The sequence below is a fragment of the Leguminivora glycinivorella genome, chromosome 1, assembly GCF_023078275.1.
Source record: "Leguminivora glycinivorella isolate SPB_JAAS2020 chromosome 1, LegGlyc_1.1, whole genome shotgun sequence".
Lineage (NCBI taxonomy): Eukaryota > Metazoa > Arthropoda > Insecta > Lepidoptera > Tortricidae > Leguminivora > Leguminivora glycinivorella.
The window spans coordinates 17,728,918-17,745,592 of NC_062971.1; the positions used below are offsets into that span (position 1 = coordinate 17,728,918).

General features: G+C 40.3%; 1 protein-coding gene across 1 annotated transcript in view; it reads right to left on the bottom strand.

Annotated features, from left to right (window-relative positions):
• Nucleotides 1-4,579: 4,579 nt before the first annotated feature.
• Nucleotides 4,580-16,675, bottom strand: part of LOC125229617 (dynein axonemal heavy chain 2-like) — a 66,232-nt gene continuing 54,136 nt past the window's right edge. The window contains 25 exon segments of the mRNA XM_048134503.1: nucleotides 4,580-4,716; nucleotides 5,859-6,006; nucleotides 7,060-7,193; nucleotides 7,275-7,390; nucleotides 7,634-7,791; nucleotides 8,315-8,417; nucleotides 8,740-8,907; nucleotides 9,179-9,189; nucleotides 9,192-9,258; nucleotides 9,520-9,661; nucleotides 10,063-10,247; nucleotides 11,121-11,306; nucleotides 11,555-11,759; nucleotides 12,046-12,206; nucleotides 12,347-12,492; nucleotides 12,662-12,808; nucleotides 13,300-13,463; nucleotides 13,837-14,036; nucleotides 14,660-14,830; nucleotides 15,164-15,261; nucleotides 15,264-15,338; nucleotides 15,543-15,765; nucleotides 15,850-15,974; nucleotides 16,048-16,147; nucleotides 16,515-16,669. Coding sequence (XP_047990460.1) covers nucleotides 5,867-6,006; nucleotides 7,060-7,193; nucleotides 7,275-7,390; nucleotides 7,634-7,791; nucleotides 8,315-8,417; nucleotides 8,740-8,907; nucleotides 9,179-9,189; nucleotides 9,192-9,258; nucleotides 9,520-9,661; nucleotides 10,063-10,247; nucleotides 11,121-11,306; nucleotides 11,555-11,759; nucleotides 12,046-12,206; nucleotides 12,347-12,492; nucleotides 12,662-12,808; nucleotides 13,300-13,463; nucleotides 13,837-14,036; nucleotides 14,660-14,830; nucleotides 15,164-15,261; nucleotides 15,264-15,338; nucleotides 15,543-15,765; nucleotides 15,850-15,974; nucleotides 16,048-16,147; nucleotides 16,515-16,669 — 3,380 coding nt within the window. The 3' untranslated portion in view covers nucleotides 4,580-4,716; nucleotides 5,859-5,866.

The window sequence follows — 16,675 nt, forward strand, 5'->3', positions numbered from 1 at the left end:
AAATGTACAAAGTGAATCAAAAAAAGTCGGAAACTTCACAAAGATGTGTAAAATCGGAGAGTCAGATAAAGCAAAGTTCAATTCACGAATCGCAATCTGAGACTGAAAAGGATTTGGCATTATTACGTAGAAAAAGAAGGCCATCTGGCCAAGCAGATCAACAACCAGATCGTCCCGAGCAACAAGAACAAACTGGTTCTTTGACACACAAAGTTGAAAAAGATGACAATACCGATGCCAGCGATGAAGAAGTACATACGAAACACAAAAGAAAGAGAAGGATTAAAAAAATAAAAAAAAGAGTTATTGTTGAAGAAAATGATGAATCAGAAAGTCAAGAGACAAAGACACACAGAGAAAAACACTCTCACAGCGAAATAAAGAATATTTATTCGAGTAAAGGAAAACAACGAGGACAGCCAGGCCAATCAGGTGGACCAAATGAACCTTAGATTCCAGAGGTGTGATGTGGGACGTTGAATAAAACGACTGTCTACATACATGTAACCTGCTTAAAAAAAAGTTTATTTACTACACAAAAGATATGTTATACTAGCAAATTATGCGAGAAACACAAAAAGAACACTAAGTAAAAAAAAATATTTAGGAAATGTCAATTCGAAGTAGGGAACAAATCAAATTATTTTCAATAATCATTATTATTACATTGCAAAGATAGTGTTTTAAATCTATTAAGTTTTTCACACAAAAAAATCAAGATTGAGAAATTTTTCGTTGTACAACCTGCACGCCCTTCTGACAAAACTATTTTTTGCGTATACAGTCCGACTGCGAGGTATGTAAAAGAGGGGTTTTTTCCTGCAAGTGCGTTCACAACGTCTAGGTACTCTAAATGAGAGGGTATTTAATAAAAACGAAGCATCAATCAAATTATTAATTACTTTATAAAGGGTTAAGATATCGGTTAGTTCCCGGCGATAACTAAGAGACGTTATATTGTGTATTCTCATAGCGGTGGCATAATCGGAATATTTATTTCTCAGGTCAGTGCGGGCAAGACCGGCATAGTTTATTTGAAATAAAGTTTGAGTGGATAAAACTCTATAATCAATTTAGTCTGGCGTAATGCGCATGGCCCTATGGGATAGCAAATATTATATTTTAAAAAGCTTTTATAATATTTTGGCGAAATAAGGTAATTTTAAGTGATAAAAATCACATTTTTTAAGGCTCGGCGGGTTGACGGGTGAATGTTGGCAACTCCTTGTTTATCATATGCCGGTCTTGCCTTTCTCTTTTATGCCGGACTTTCTGAGTAGGTACAATTTCTAAGTTACATATTTCAGAACATAAAACTAGAAATTGAGCGCGTTTTGAGTAAATTAATAGTACTAGTCAGAAAGAACGGTTATTAAATGACTACGTTACATATACAATATACAAATATTCCGACTGCTTCTATTTTATTTTAATTTTTTGCGGAACCATGTTGAACTCGGTACTCGAGTTCGAAACACAAATCAAGATTATTGTTAACTAGTGTTCGTCCTAGGGATATGTACTGAAGACCAATGGCTTGAGGATGAAAAACTGGTATACCTTTGGAGGTGTGAGAGGCGTAGATATATAAACACAAAAGTTATAGTCAATAGACGGTCTTTCCGGGTAGACGGTCTTCTCCACACTGACCTTAATTCTGTATTCTAATGTTTTACCAAACTTTTTCTGTACCTTTTCTATCCTATCACTATGTATTTTATACAGTGGGCTCCAAACCGCACTAGCGAATTCCAACCGACTACGAACATAACTATTGAACAATACTTTATACGTTAAAAGTCTCTTAAACGGTTTACCTACTCGTAATATAAAGCCTAACTGTTTAAATGCTTTACTTAGCATGTCATCAATGTGAGAAATAAAAGTGAGCTTCGAGTCCATAATGACTCCAAGGTAACGCTCCAAGGTCTCGAATTTGGTGAAATCGGCCTAATTTTTATTACATTTTTCCTGCTAAAAGTAATTATGAAACATTTATCTGGATTTATAGACATCTTGTTGGCGTTACAAAAGGTCTCAAAATTATCTAAATCATCTTGCAAAATATGGCAATCGCCTATATTACGAATGATTCTAAATATCTTTGCATCATCAGCATATAGTAATAAGTTTGAGTTTTTTATACATTCAGAGATGTCACTAATATAAATGATAAACAACAAAGGCCCCAAATGGGAACCTTGCGGAACACCAGACGTGATAACCTTGTACTGGGAAGTTCATATAACCACCCACTGCTACTGCCTGCGAACGATTCTCTATGTAGGATTTTATCCACCAGAAGATGTCACCATGTATACCGATATGCCAAAGCTTCAACAGTAAACGCTCATGGCAGACTTTATCGAAGGTCTTGGCAAAATCGGTATACACGGCGTCCACTTGACAGTTATTATCTAGTGCGTCCAATAATATTTCAGTATAGGATATCAGATTGGATTCAACACTCCGGCCCTTAAGAAAACCATGCTGGTTTGGAATTATATGACGATGTATGGCAGTGGATAGCTGATCTGTCACAATTTTTTCTAAAATCTTGCCAAATTGGCACAGTTTCGAGATTGGTCTATACTTTTCTATGTCGTGGCTAATTTCACCTTTAGGTATAGGAGTGACTAGTGCACGTTTCCACAGGGAGGGAACACACCGTTCAGCAAGCGATTTTTTTAAAAGTAATGTAACCGGTTCAACTAAATTGGAAGCACATTTATTTATAATTATAGGATGTATAAAATCTGGACCGGCCCCTTTATTTACATTTAAGGATTTAAGATATTTAAGAACTAATTCTTTAGTAACGTAAACTGAATCAATGTCAAAAACCGTGTCATTTATTGGTGGAAGGTTATCTAAATCAACAGAACTGGCAGGTGGTTTCTCAAAAACTGAGTGAAAGTGTTCATTGAAGAAATCGCATATTTGTGTACCACTTGAAACCGTCACACCCTTATATTGCATAGCCTGTGGAAGAAGACCTTTTTTAGAAAAAGTACATTTTATGTAAGTCCAGAAGAACTTGGGATGAGTATTGATCTTAGTTTCAGTATAACTAATATAGTTTCTATAACATTGACTTTCTAATTTTAGTATTCTTTTCTTTAAAAGTTTGTAAGCGTCATGGGTTAAAGGGTTACCATATGTCTTCCATAGCTTATGGTATTTCTTTTTTTCATTTAAAAGTCTTCTTAGTGGTTTAGTATACCACGGGGGCTTCGAACAAGAAGTCCGTTGGGGAACCCTAGGAACATGTTTTTCAATTAAATTGTTTAGTATGTCATAAAATATCGATACACAATTATCTAGAGGTCGGCCCGAAAAGCGTTCCAACCAAGCAATCTTAGATAACTCGAGGTTTATTTCATTGAAGTTTGCATCGAAGAATCGATGTACGAATGTACAGGCCGGTACAAGAGTATTAAACGAGTGAACAATTTTAAGTTCTATTTGAAGAGCCTTATGGTGCAAATCTTCTGGTGTAAAAGGATCATCGCTTGCGGATATTATGCAGTTTTTATTACAAAAAATAAGATCTAAAATTCGTTGATTAAAGTTTAAGCAACCATTGTACTGTTTTAAACCTGAATATGAAAGAAACTCGCTAAGTAACTGTACAATGAAAATACCACCCCCAATAAGGTTAATTTTAGAACAATTTGAAGTTTCGTGAAATTCACACTGTTCCCTGTATTTTGACGCGTCGGCCTCCCCTCTGTTCCTGCACTCACCCTGTCGCTCGCACTCCCCCGCGCCGTCGCTGCCGCCAGCCCCCGGCGCCCCGCGCACCCACGCTATATCCATTAAAGGCTACCTAACAATACTTTAAGAGCTATATCGTATGCGTGGGTGCGCGGGGCGCCGGGCGGGGGCGGGCATCTTTTAAGTAAGGTTTTAACGATCTATGCACGACACTGTAAATGACGAATAACAACACGGGAGTAGAAAAAATTAACAGTAGTCGTTACGAGTGTTAAGAACTACACAGCCATTACTATGCATCATTTTATAATTTAAATTATAAGTTTTTTTCGTTAGACGTTGTGAATTATAGGTATTTAAATAATATAAATCAATATTGGTTAGACGTTGTGAAGCAAACAAGAAATATTGACAACATTTTATTTGTAAATCCGGCGACAGAAACAAAATATTTACTTTTTTTGTATAGGCAGCGCAGGTGGTACATTTAACTCGCACATGTTCAAGGCTGATAGTGATAAAGAAAATTACATTCAATAAATAACACATGTTCGGGTTACAAACAACGACAAAGTTATAAGGCGCAATTAATGTAATTTTGATATAAGAGATCTCAGGATTGATAAGAGGGACAGTCATTTTATTTTATTAAAATCGAAATTGTTATTTATGATCATAACCTTAGAAGTTTCGGTTTTTCTAGCAAGGATCTTACAGTCTCGTATCCATAAATACGTGATTTTATTATCCTTCTTCAGGTCTCGTGCGCGTTTAAGCAGCATCTTGCTGGCCGGAGGCCCGGAGGACGGCCCGTGAAGGCCAATCGAGGACGTCGTGCTGCTCTTGCGCGCACGGACTGCTGACAGAAGCTGGTCCTTATAAGCACGCCTGGTAAACTTTACGATGACAGCTGGCTCGCGGTACGTCGATCTTCGCCCCTCGTTGTCGCCGCCGACGACCTTGTCGTCACCATGCTGGAAACGTCGTACTCGCAGTATGCTGACGACAAAATGAGCCTCGAACTTTAGCCCTACTACAGTATAAATGTCCTGTAGGATGCTGATTAAGTTTTCTCCTTTCTTGTAGGGCAGACTAGAGATTTCAATATTGTTAATCCGAGAATACTGTTCTCGAGCATCAAATTCCTGTTGGAGGGTGCTTATCATTTTTGTCGCCGTATTAAGATCCGACTGTAACTTCGCCACGACTTCGGTTTTTTCCTTCAATTGAGTTATACTGTCTTCTGCCAAGGACACGCGAGATTCTATCTCATTTAGTTTTAGTGGTTCTTGGTGTTCAAAGGGTTAAACGCTGGCACGAATAGAACGAATGAGCAAATGATAATATGCATGAGTGTGGTAGATTGGAATATAATGAAAGCTATTGACAGTTACGACGGTATACCGATACAGATGTCACTGCAGTCAAAGTTTCGTTTCTTCGTGCCAGCTTTTGAGAATCAAATTTGGACATTGCTGATTATTGTAGTTACATCTAATGCAGCCGCGCCGCATGGCAATGAAACTTACATGCGCGAACGTACTTTCTTAATCAGCCCTTACATATTCCATCTATCCGAAAATGCTAAGTTCGCGTCGACGGTGACACAAGTAATACAAAGATACTTAAACCATAATGAGTGTCATCGAATCATCGCCATACTAGATATAACGAGTAATACTGCCTCACTTAGTTACTTATTAAATCCCTCAATGCCTCAGTTTTAATTTTGTACTGTAATGTTTTAGAGTCAATTCACAAGAGTATAAAATAATACCAATTTTGTATTGATTCTAAATAGTTATCTGTATTTATATTACGAATTATTTTAATAAACTTTATAAAATAACTGTAATGTTTTTCTTCGTTGACATTTGGAGCTGCATTGGTTGCTATGCTTTATGCTATAAAATGCGTCAGGGACAGCATAAAGACACTTCCAATAATATTTAAATTGTTATTCAATTCAACGGTCATAAACATCCCTACGGTTACATGTCTTAAAGTCTGATGCGCTAATGAGTTGTCATTAATCGTTATAACACTTGGTTTAATTGGTACCTAACCAAAATGCCTTCAAGTACCCAAAAGTATGCACTAGTATTAAATAAAAGAACACGTTAAATATTAAAACATCGTACTTGTATTATTAAGTAGCAAGTGTACAGAGCAGCGCGGTGCCGCGCTTGACCCAGAAGTCCGAGTTCTCCTTGCCGGAGGGCATGTCCACGGCCACCACGAACGCCCCCATGCGCTTCGGGTAGTAGTAGCACGGGCAGATGTAGCGGTCTACAAACAATAAACATGCTGTATTTCAGACAACTAGCCAACCTATCCAAAATAGGCTACTAGACTCATATCGAATTTGGCCCAATAAATGATTGTCTTCTGTAGTATTTGACATAAAATAACAATATTTATAGATTTTGGGTATTAAAAGCGTATGATGACTACGTATTTTCGATTAAAAATGTGTGTAATTTTTTATTTATTTTGGCCACCGAAAACGCTGTCAGCGATGTAGTGACGTCACCGAATTCGAACCTTACTGCATGTCAAAACAATCACGGACATATTGAACTTTATGTCTTCATACTTAAAAAGTTAGAAAATGTTGTTTTCGAATAGAATGACCTGATACACAGTTAATCTATAGATTAACAGGACTGTGTTGTTTTCGCCTGATTACGTAAAAGTATACTTTAAAAATATTTTCGCTGTTTTTAAATCATAATAAAATATGATAATATTTTATTTCAGTTAATTGGACAGTACTTAATCATATAAGACAGACTTTAAAAAAAGGTCAAGTAGCCTAGTAGTACAGTATCGAAAACCCTGCCCGCCAAACGTTCCAATCAGGTCGTCTTTGAGCGAAGTAACACACCAACCACCATAAATAAATAGGTCCAGGCAATCGTAGGTACCACTACATTTATCGGTTATGTATAGAGTTACAAAGAAACGGGTCCTTCCTGCTTCTGATTACCAGTTTCACATTTGAGGAATCCCTGACGTATCAGACAATAGAGTGCAATGTCGTAATAACGCGACAGTGTGGCTGATTAATGGGACGCTTTATGGCCCAGCCACGACATTGATCTAAGCGCGACAGGGGTGAGCGGCAGTCATACGTGCGAATGAAAAATCCCATCGCTGTCTCTCGCTTCAAACTTCAATGTATGGCCGCCGCTCACCGCTGTCGCGCCTAGACGAATGTCGTGGCTGAGCCGTAAAGAGTGGTCAATCTTTATTAAGTTGGGGAAATGAATTCACTCATGGCCAGTAGTCTGGGAGAATAGAATACGACATCAGTAGTAAACGTGTATTATGAATGCTTACTTCGGAGCCTGCGGCCCGTGGCCCGGATCGGCTTGAAGTGGATGGGCGTCATAGGAAACACCAGTTGCATGGGAAGCGGCTCCTGCAGGTACCCATCCTTGCGGAACCATGACGCGCCTTCCAAGTACTGCCCTCTGCACAATTTAAGTGACTCATAAGCAATAACTTTTAACTGTTATTACGTATATGTACAGAATGTTGATAAGTGAACTTACCTGACGTAGACACCGCCGTCTCGCGGCGGACGCACGAACGAGGACTCTTCCATGGACATGACCGTGAACTCCCAGCACAGCGTATCTATAGGCCAGCCTTCTCCTCGCGCAGTTGTCTATAAAGTAGGCGGAACAAAAGTTTGAGAGGGGAACTCCACAAGGACAAATGATTATCGGAATAGGAAATTATGTTAAATTTATGTAAAAGTAGAATATGGTCTACTTCTAAACAGAAATGAAAAAGCAAAAACTTCCTATTTACCTTCCTAAAACCATTACCTAATCATTAGTGGTTTCTAAGGAATTGCCGATTATGTACAAGTGACAGTAAACTAGCACAATGGTCCCACATTACATACTTGCATGACGGCTGTGAGGAAGCCGGTGGGCGCGACCAGCGCCGGCAGCCAGCAGAGCGTGGGCGGCGAGCGCGGCGCGTTGGCCCACGCCGTGAGGTGCGCGCCGCGCAGGAACAGCTCGCGGCACCACGACCCCAGCGGCTTCATCGACGGCCGAGCTGCCATGTTACAGATTACAAATCACCGTACGTTTTAAAGTGGAAAAATTACTGCCTCGATTGAGACGGGCCTACGGCCTCCGAATCCAGCGCTCTATCATCATCATCATCATCGTCGTCGTCGTCGTTCAAATCGTATCCGGTGGCGACTCCTTGTTAGTGCATGTGGTCTGAGTTGTGGTTTTGGTGGGCTCTTAAATGACTCGCAAAACCGAACTAGGTTTACAAGGAGCACAATATAGCTGGCCAGCTGTGTTATATGTGTGAGTGTAGAACGGCTTTGGTCTGGTCTTCCGGGAAGTTTTTTATCAAGTAGGCTATAAAGACCTCATCCCTTGCCAGCGAATATTTCCACCATATGAATCAATTGAACCTCTAGCCATATCAGATCTGCCGCAAGAGCGTTACACTTGTTGAACGTGTCTGCTGTTAACTAGAAATATATTTAGAAATAACCCATTGGTTAAGTTGAATGTATCAATATATTTTTGAAAAATAAACATTCACTATAGTAAATACGTACCTTTTTGCCAGAACGTGGGCACTTTGCCCTCGAAAATGCAGTTATACATGATTTCGAGCATTTCTGACATCACCACCAGACCTTCTATTGCGCGCCTCAGTTCCTGCAACGCAGATATACCTAGTTGTTCAAAACACATATAACAACACTAGTGCACAGGCTACACAAAACCTTATCTAAACCAAAGAAATCACTAAAATCTTCCACAAGATTATTGTACTGGAACGTCATAGCTTAACTATGAGATGGCCAGTATAAAATGAGCTAGAAGTGGATCAACAATTAAAGTCTGTGACTGTACTCTAGATAGATAAAAATGTGAAAGTTTTTGAATGGATCACGGAAATACAGGTAAACAGAAAGACGGAACAGGGTATTTTTCCAAACACACAAAATCTCGCATTCGATATCTCCTTACCACTTACCTTAAGCCCCGACACAATGGTGGTGATGAGAACGTTGAAGTATCCAATCTCCTGCAGCAGAGAGACGCACATCGGCATCACAATCTCTGGACCCATCATGCGCTCGGTCGTTTCCATGTCGATTTTGTTAGGCAATTTTGTCATCATCTCTTGAGCCAATTCGTCAACCTACGAGAGAAGTTTATTACCCAATTTTACTTGAGCTGCAACTGAAGTTCGAACTACCACTTGAACCATCTAAAAGTAACTTATTCATTTAAAAATACTATCAGATCTCCCGTAACTTACGGTTCCATTTGGCACTACACTATCCGAGCTGCCCGTTTTTAACCTTATAAATGTGCTGTTCTTCTATTTAATGTTTAATATGTTAATATGAACACAACAAGATTGAAAGTTGTCGAGCCGCCGGGAAGAGATATAGATTCGATAACTTTACCTTCTGATCTTCCCGCCACCTCCGCCTCCTCCTCCGGTGGAAGCGAGAGAAAACAACGTCGAGCACAATATGAGGGCGTCCTGAAAAACAAAACACATATTTGCATGTCGCACATGTAGATCTCTTGATAATCAGAATCACAATAAATTATGTTTGGGTAGACGAAGCGGCATGTAAGTAAAGTAATCTATGATTGACAGTGATCGTCTAAATATCGCCGGAAATGGCGCAGTCGGTAGGATACGTAAGTACGCTTGGTGGTTTAGAGGGCGGGTCTATTGAAACGAAACAAAACCTATGGGGTTATTGTGTGAGAAAGAAGTAAAGCGGTCTAATCTCACCTGAGCGAGTGTAGCCACGTCGGCGGAGGCATGCTGGCCGACAGACTCGGCGCGCTCATAGCCAGGCCACAGGTCGAGGAAGTCGCGGTACGACTCCAGGCTGCCGTCGCGGGGAATGTGGTACGCGGGGATTGTTGACAATCTATGAATTAATACAGTACAGTTTGTAAACGTTAGGTAATGCAAACCTTTATTTTTGTATGTCTTTCCTATCACACTGATTCCATTTGACACTGGTTTGTTGACACTTTATGGAAATAAAAGGAGTACACCGGGCGGATGCTGCCCTTGCCCGTGTCAGGACGCACATAAACCTTTATTTTTATTATAAAGTAGAAGGGAATCATTCGCACAATTGCTTTAGAACGCCTTTTTTGCCTATTGCCTATTTAAAAGGGGTGCACTTCATTTAAATTTTTGACATAAGCCCATAAATGGTCGCGACGGGTCTCTTTGAAATGAACAATCCCATTTTATTAAAATAATGAATGCAGTGGTCTGTCTTATCATTGCTGTAAAGTCCTATTGTTCCCACAGTTATACCTGTAGAAATTCACGTCCAGTGCCTCCTCGCAGAAGAACTGGTTGATATAAGCGATAAGCACACGCTTGTCCCAGTCGTCAGTGATGTGACCTCCGTAGTTAATGATCGCGAACAGATAACGCAAAGCGTCCCACGGGACTTCTTCGTATTGTTCTAGATAGTTGGCCAATAGGTTGTCGGAAACCTGGTTGATTGAAAAATGTGTTGTAGATAATGATATAAATATGTGAGTATACAGAAAACACCTACGATTCGGGAGCAAATATCTGTGTCCCTTACAAAAATCAGTGTCCCATTAACCTAACCGCGGTTCGAACCAAGACTTCATCCAAGATTTTATAGGGAGGATCACCAGACTAGTCGTCAACATTTATTCATCTGCTAGCTAGGTAATGTACCTATAAGTAGTATGACTAGCTTTCGCCCGCGGTTTCACCCGTGGTAACTCCGAAAAATGCGGATTTTTGCATACAAACTCCCTCCCCCCATTTTTTTCAGAAGAGGGGGGGGGGGTAGAAAGAAATAAAAAGTGACCTCGGTCATTCTCCATCCCTTCGACTATCTCCAGTTAAAAAATCGCGTCAATTCGTTGCTACATGAAATCGCTGAATTATGAAAACACGGAGCAACTAATTACTAAGTGAAAATGGCCAGACACACACACACACACACACACACACACACACACACACACACACACACACACACACACACACACACACACACACACACACACACACACACACACACACACACACACACACACACACACACACACACACACACACACACACACACACACACACACACACACACACACACACACACACACACACACACACACACACACACACACACACACACACACACACACACACACACACACACAGAAATAATCAAACAACCATGCCTGTCTACACACATACACACACACACACTCACACATGTTTAGCCGTGAAAGACGGATAAACAAACAGACACACACACTTTCCCATTTATAATATTAGTATGAATATACTGTACTTGAACTATGAAAAGTTATTATGGATATAGTTACATCAAAGTCCGCGTCATTAAAGCTATAAACAGCGTTATAGCCGAGCTGTCGGAAGCGCTTCCTGGCGATGAGCGAACAGTGGAAGAACGACACGCAGAACAACAGTCGCCGGTACTTCGGCGTCGCCTCGTCGAACTTGTCCTCGTTCATGTTTGCGAATAGGCGGACCATGTTGCCTTTTAGACCCTGAAAAGAATATTATGATGAGACAATTAGCAAGTGGATCTATATATATTCAAAGAGAGTGGATAAGCCTCGCGAAAAATCACGACTGAAAAAAAAATCGATCATACTGTGCTTGCACACCAGCTGGGGATTATGACAATTTATATTTATTCTTTCGGGATTGATATCTATCAAAGCTAATTTGAAGTTTATCCAGGTCGAGCAGTGTGCAGATCCACTCCAAAAGTCAGTAAACAAGGAGCAAGCACCTGTGGAGGTTCAGTCGTCATCTTAATGCTCCTCTGCAGAACGTGCAAGGGGAACTTGTCGTCTGGCATAGAGGACAGCCACAGGCGGAACCTCGGGTGGATCTTGGGATTATCCAGGCCGCGCAGCGACCCGAGCCATTCGCACGCCAAGTGGCAGTTAGCGAGAAATACCCAGCCGCCTTCCCTCATTCCGGTGGCTAACATCCTGCAAAGCAACGGGATTTAAATACGTAATTATTGAAATAAAAATTACAAAACACTGATTTAAACTTTCACGATTATTACACATAATTATTTTTAAAATCGGGACTTAATCGCGACCACGACCACCACGACCAGACCACGGGGACAACGCCGTCCTTGAAACGTTGGAAGTCAGTTTAATATGTAGTTATACGCGATTAAGTCCCGATTTTAAAAATAATTATAAAAATTACAGACTAATTGTAGCCAGAATTCCTTTATGGTAACATAGGCAACTGGTATCATACCTTGCAGCCGTTGGTGCCTGGCCCTGTCCTAAACTGAGCGACTGGAATTTGTCAAACATTTTTACTTCCGTGGCGAGCTGGATGAGTGCGGCTGTGGGATCTACGCCAGGAGACAATACGAAAAGCAATGACGTCTTAAACGATGACTCTTCCCAGGATTGCTGTAACAAAATTTGGATATGTTTTATACTTTTTCAATGGACATATTCTTTCCTTTCAAACATAATGAAACCAAACTCTAGCGTCTATTTCAAAACAACAGTTTGACAACAGTAGATGTGGTAGTATCTATATGGTGTACCTTAATATCCAGAACAGGTGGTTCCACATAGCGCGGACCCAGCACACTCACGATGAAAGTAGTAATGCAAGCAGACACGCGGTCCACTCGTAGCGAACGAATCCAGAGAATGTGTTGAAAATCGTTCATTGAGTCGTTCCAATCACCTACGAGGAATAGGCTTTAGTTATAATATGTGCATAATCAAATCGGAAGAGATCCATGTAGAAGCAAACAATGTAATAAGAAAATTAGTTTGGGTTTGACAATACAAGCAATATTATACGCGTACATACTGTGTGTTTATTTTCTGTCGTAAACTAAAATTTAACGTACCTAAAAGTGGCTGAGACTCGGGCTCAGGATGTAAGTACCACTCCTTCCACTCCTTGGTGAACACCTCAAAGGATTCGATGACGCCGTGGAAGCCTGGCAGCTTGTCCATTTCGGTTAAGTTGTCCCAGCAATCATCAGGTAGCCAATCTGAAAGCATATTCAAAACCTGTTAAATATAAAGTGTACGATGTACTTAATGAGAAATCTTTGTGACAGATCAATTACATAGTTTCAATTTTACTGACATAAATCACCAAATATACGTCGTACTATGAAGTTGTTCTTTTGTTCTATAGTATAATAAATAATAATTAATGATGAAAGAAGATGATTATTTTCGTTTTGGCTCAACTTTCTGGTATTTCTTGTTTGATGAAGCAAAATCTAAGACGTACCTACGCAATATACATGAATAATCTTAATTTGTATCACTCGTATCTTTAATGCCAAATACATGAAACACAGCCAGTATTGTTCCAGCATTCGCTCGTTTCATTACTCACATACTCAGCTATCCCGAATCTTACATGGCGACCCTGCCCGCATTAGCAGGAATAATGGTGTCGCACCGAATCCATGATACAGAGTCAGGAACGATCTTAATAAGTAACAAACGTTCAAAACTCATCGAGTCTCACTAGTAGGATTGTCTGGTTGTTCGGAGCGGTCCAGCACAACGCCGCCTTTCAGCAGGAACAAGTACTCGTTGTAGTTCATCTTGCCCGCCTGGAAGAGGATGCGCGAGACGATGTGGAAGGAGAGCAGCAGCTTGTGTCGCTCGAAGAGAGCTCGGCACGTGTTCCTAGGGATAGAGTGGGATTAGGAAAAGGGAAAGGCAAGGGTAGCAACTATTCTGGTAATATCGGAAGCTTTATAAGTGAGCTAATGAGGCGTGATGGATCAGGGTACGTAGCCAAATGCAGAAACGCTCACGATAATATCTGTTTAATAACTATCTATCCCTAACTCTCTCGCGTATTGGCGCCACAGAGCCAGACTACGTTTTCTGTCAACGTCTGGCGGCGACGATTGCCGTTCGGCTACGCCGTCAGATTACTGGTGAAAGTGACTTGTGGCGTGCGAAAGTAACTACCCCTTTAGCTCCTTTTATTCTGTAGCCACAAACCAGGACGATCTGATGAGCAAAATGGTTCCTAGAGGAATAAAGAACTTACTTATACACAGAGTAGGTGTGGAACTCATTAAGGTTGTTGATGCGTTCCTCCAGCTCAGCGTTCTTGGGACTGCGGTCGATGGAGTAGTTGAACAAGTCTGTATAGGCGTCCAGGGAGAACTGGTACATAGGGTCGATCCGGGAGAGGTCGTTTAGCGCGAAGAATAGCACAGAGGCGCGCACTGCTACTGGGACGTAGCCCTGGGGATACAAATATTTCATAGAGTAGGTAATCCAGCTTTAGTGCCTTTGGACACGATGTTATCTAAACATCTGACGTAACGTTTATTTATTTAAGCGTGTGGCGTAAACATTTCCAACAATATAAGTAGCTACAAGAATTATAAGTCCACGTTCAGTGTTCTAAGCCACGAGGTTGCGTCAGGTGTTAATTTAAACAAATCGTCACTACTTTTAAAAAAAACTTGTATCTTCGTCTGTCAATGAAAAAAAAATTGTAGTAAGTATGTATGGAATGCATATAGACTTACTGCGTTTTAACTTTGAGGAACAGCGTGAGATACAAGATTTTTTAAAAGTAGTGAAGAAATATTCTCTGTAAAAGGCTGCAGGTGGCAGCGCTGTATAATATGCTCACCTGTTTGAGCCTCTTAGGGCCCCTTGCACCAACGAAAATGGAGGGTTAACCCACCATTTTATATGGAATTTGACAGTTGACAGCCCACTAACCCTGAGTTAAGTGGTTGGTGCAAGTGGGCCTTAACGACACGATTGCAGAATATACTCTTATTATTTATTCTTAAAATTGTCAAGATTGCTAGAAAGCACAAAATTTTACTTATTACTAAAAGAAAAAAACCCACCTGTCTGGCCGTGTCGATTTCCTTCTCAGTGACCTGAGAAGTAATGAGCGCCTCCTTGACCTCCAGCGAGGTTCGCTGCGAGGTCTGCAGAGTCACGAATAGTTCCTCGTTCTCCAGGAGCGGTACTTGCGACTCGTACATTATACGAAGGAGGTCGTTTTCCAGATCGACCTAGGTTACCAACCAAAATGTATGAAATAGTATTTTTTTCCGTGATTTCAGGGTTTTTCAGTATAATAGTAATATATTGCAGTTTATGAAACCTATTGAGAAATATTTATAAATTCAGAGCCTGTACTTAATGAGGACAATGAGGTGCGGAATGGGGTCGTCAACGCGCATTAACACCTCGTTTGTTTGAGGCGTCCATACTGTCCATAGGCTCCGGAGACTGCATACTTCATTAGATGCGCCGTATACTGTTTGCCACCATCAACGACAACACAATTCAGTGCAATTTTTCTAAAACTATTATCGTACTATCGAGAATAACTGAAAACTCACAAGGATCTTCTTATTGTTGGCGATGGTAGTGACAAGGTTGTCCTTCATAATCTCGAGCTGCGGGCGCTCCTTCCGCACCACAATACTAAGCAGCTGGAAGTCAAACCTTGCTCTTTCACGGCGAAGTTCACCATTGTAGTCTTCGTTAGGGTTTCAGGGGTGTACGTCGGGTTACCTTAAAATAAATAAGTATTTTTAAGTAAAGAAACTCATTGTACGGTAATTTGCAGTAAATCAATTTGAATCGCTGGGCCAAGACTGCAGGTACTCCATCCTTAAAATTTAAATCCTAACTAATTATCTCCGCTACCTGAAAACTGAAATATGCCATAATACGTTTAAGATCACATCACGTACAGATTTAAAGCCAAAAACTTACCCAGTTTGGTGGTCAAGTACAATTTGAACTTATCGTGATAGGGCACCATTTTCTCGTTGAACTTGATGACTAAAGAACTGCCGATCTTGATGATGGCCTTGTCCAAAATTGGTGCTATAGAAGGATCTAATATTTCGCCTACACCCTGTACTATTACTGGCTTCCCTTCTGTAAGACATTTCTCCATTACTTTCAAGTAATTTGGTTGGCCGAAATCGACGATCTGAAAAATATTTATGCATATAGAAAATGTATCGTATGTGAAGTCAAGATAGTACTTTTATAATCTTGTAATGACGATAATTACCTGTATGTCATTTTTCTCTTCAAGTCTCGAGATCCATATGAGTGCTTGCCCCTGTGGGTCTACTGCCAACGGCCATCTTGTGGCACGCACTACTATGATGCCGTTTTCTGCACTGAAGTTGTCCTCTGACAAAATAAAAATTATGAAGAGTGCTGCAAATAAATTTAAAATAATGTGAAAACATGAGCGTTCACATACCAGGCAGACCCATGGTGTTCCATTCCCTTAGTGTGGCATCGTCTAACAAGAAGTATTTCATTGTCATGTCCATTGTCACCGGTAACTGTTCGTTGTATACCTACAAAAATTTTCATGCATTTTAGTAAATTACCATAAATTTTTTTTTGACGTTTATAATTTATTCTAGAAGTTTTTAGACTAGTATTTTTTATACAATTTAGATTGATATAATTTTATTAATTCAATGTACTTTTAAAATAATATTGTTTATTGCACCAATAAATTGGTCTGATATTTAGAATAAGATGAAAATTGTACATTTTTGTACATTTAAAAGTGCTTATTGTATGCCTATTTGAATAAAGAATATTTTTATTGATTGATTGATTGACATTAGGTAAACAAAAAAATCGAAACCAAAACTTACACAGATCTCAAACCAGCTATGGACACCTCACTTCAGAACATAAGAACTAAAACTGTACCTCCATGAACCAATCGCTCATAAGAGCCTCGCGGTATTCAGACACGAAGGGCCCTAGGTAGGCCACGAAGCCGGTGGCTATGAGACAGTCCCCGGGCAGGTTATCGAACTCCTTGTCCAAACGTTCTACGGTCAGCTCCCAGCGCTCTCTCTCGCCTGCAT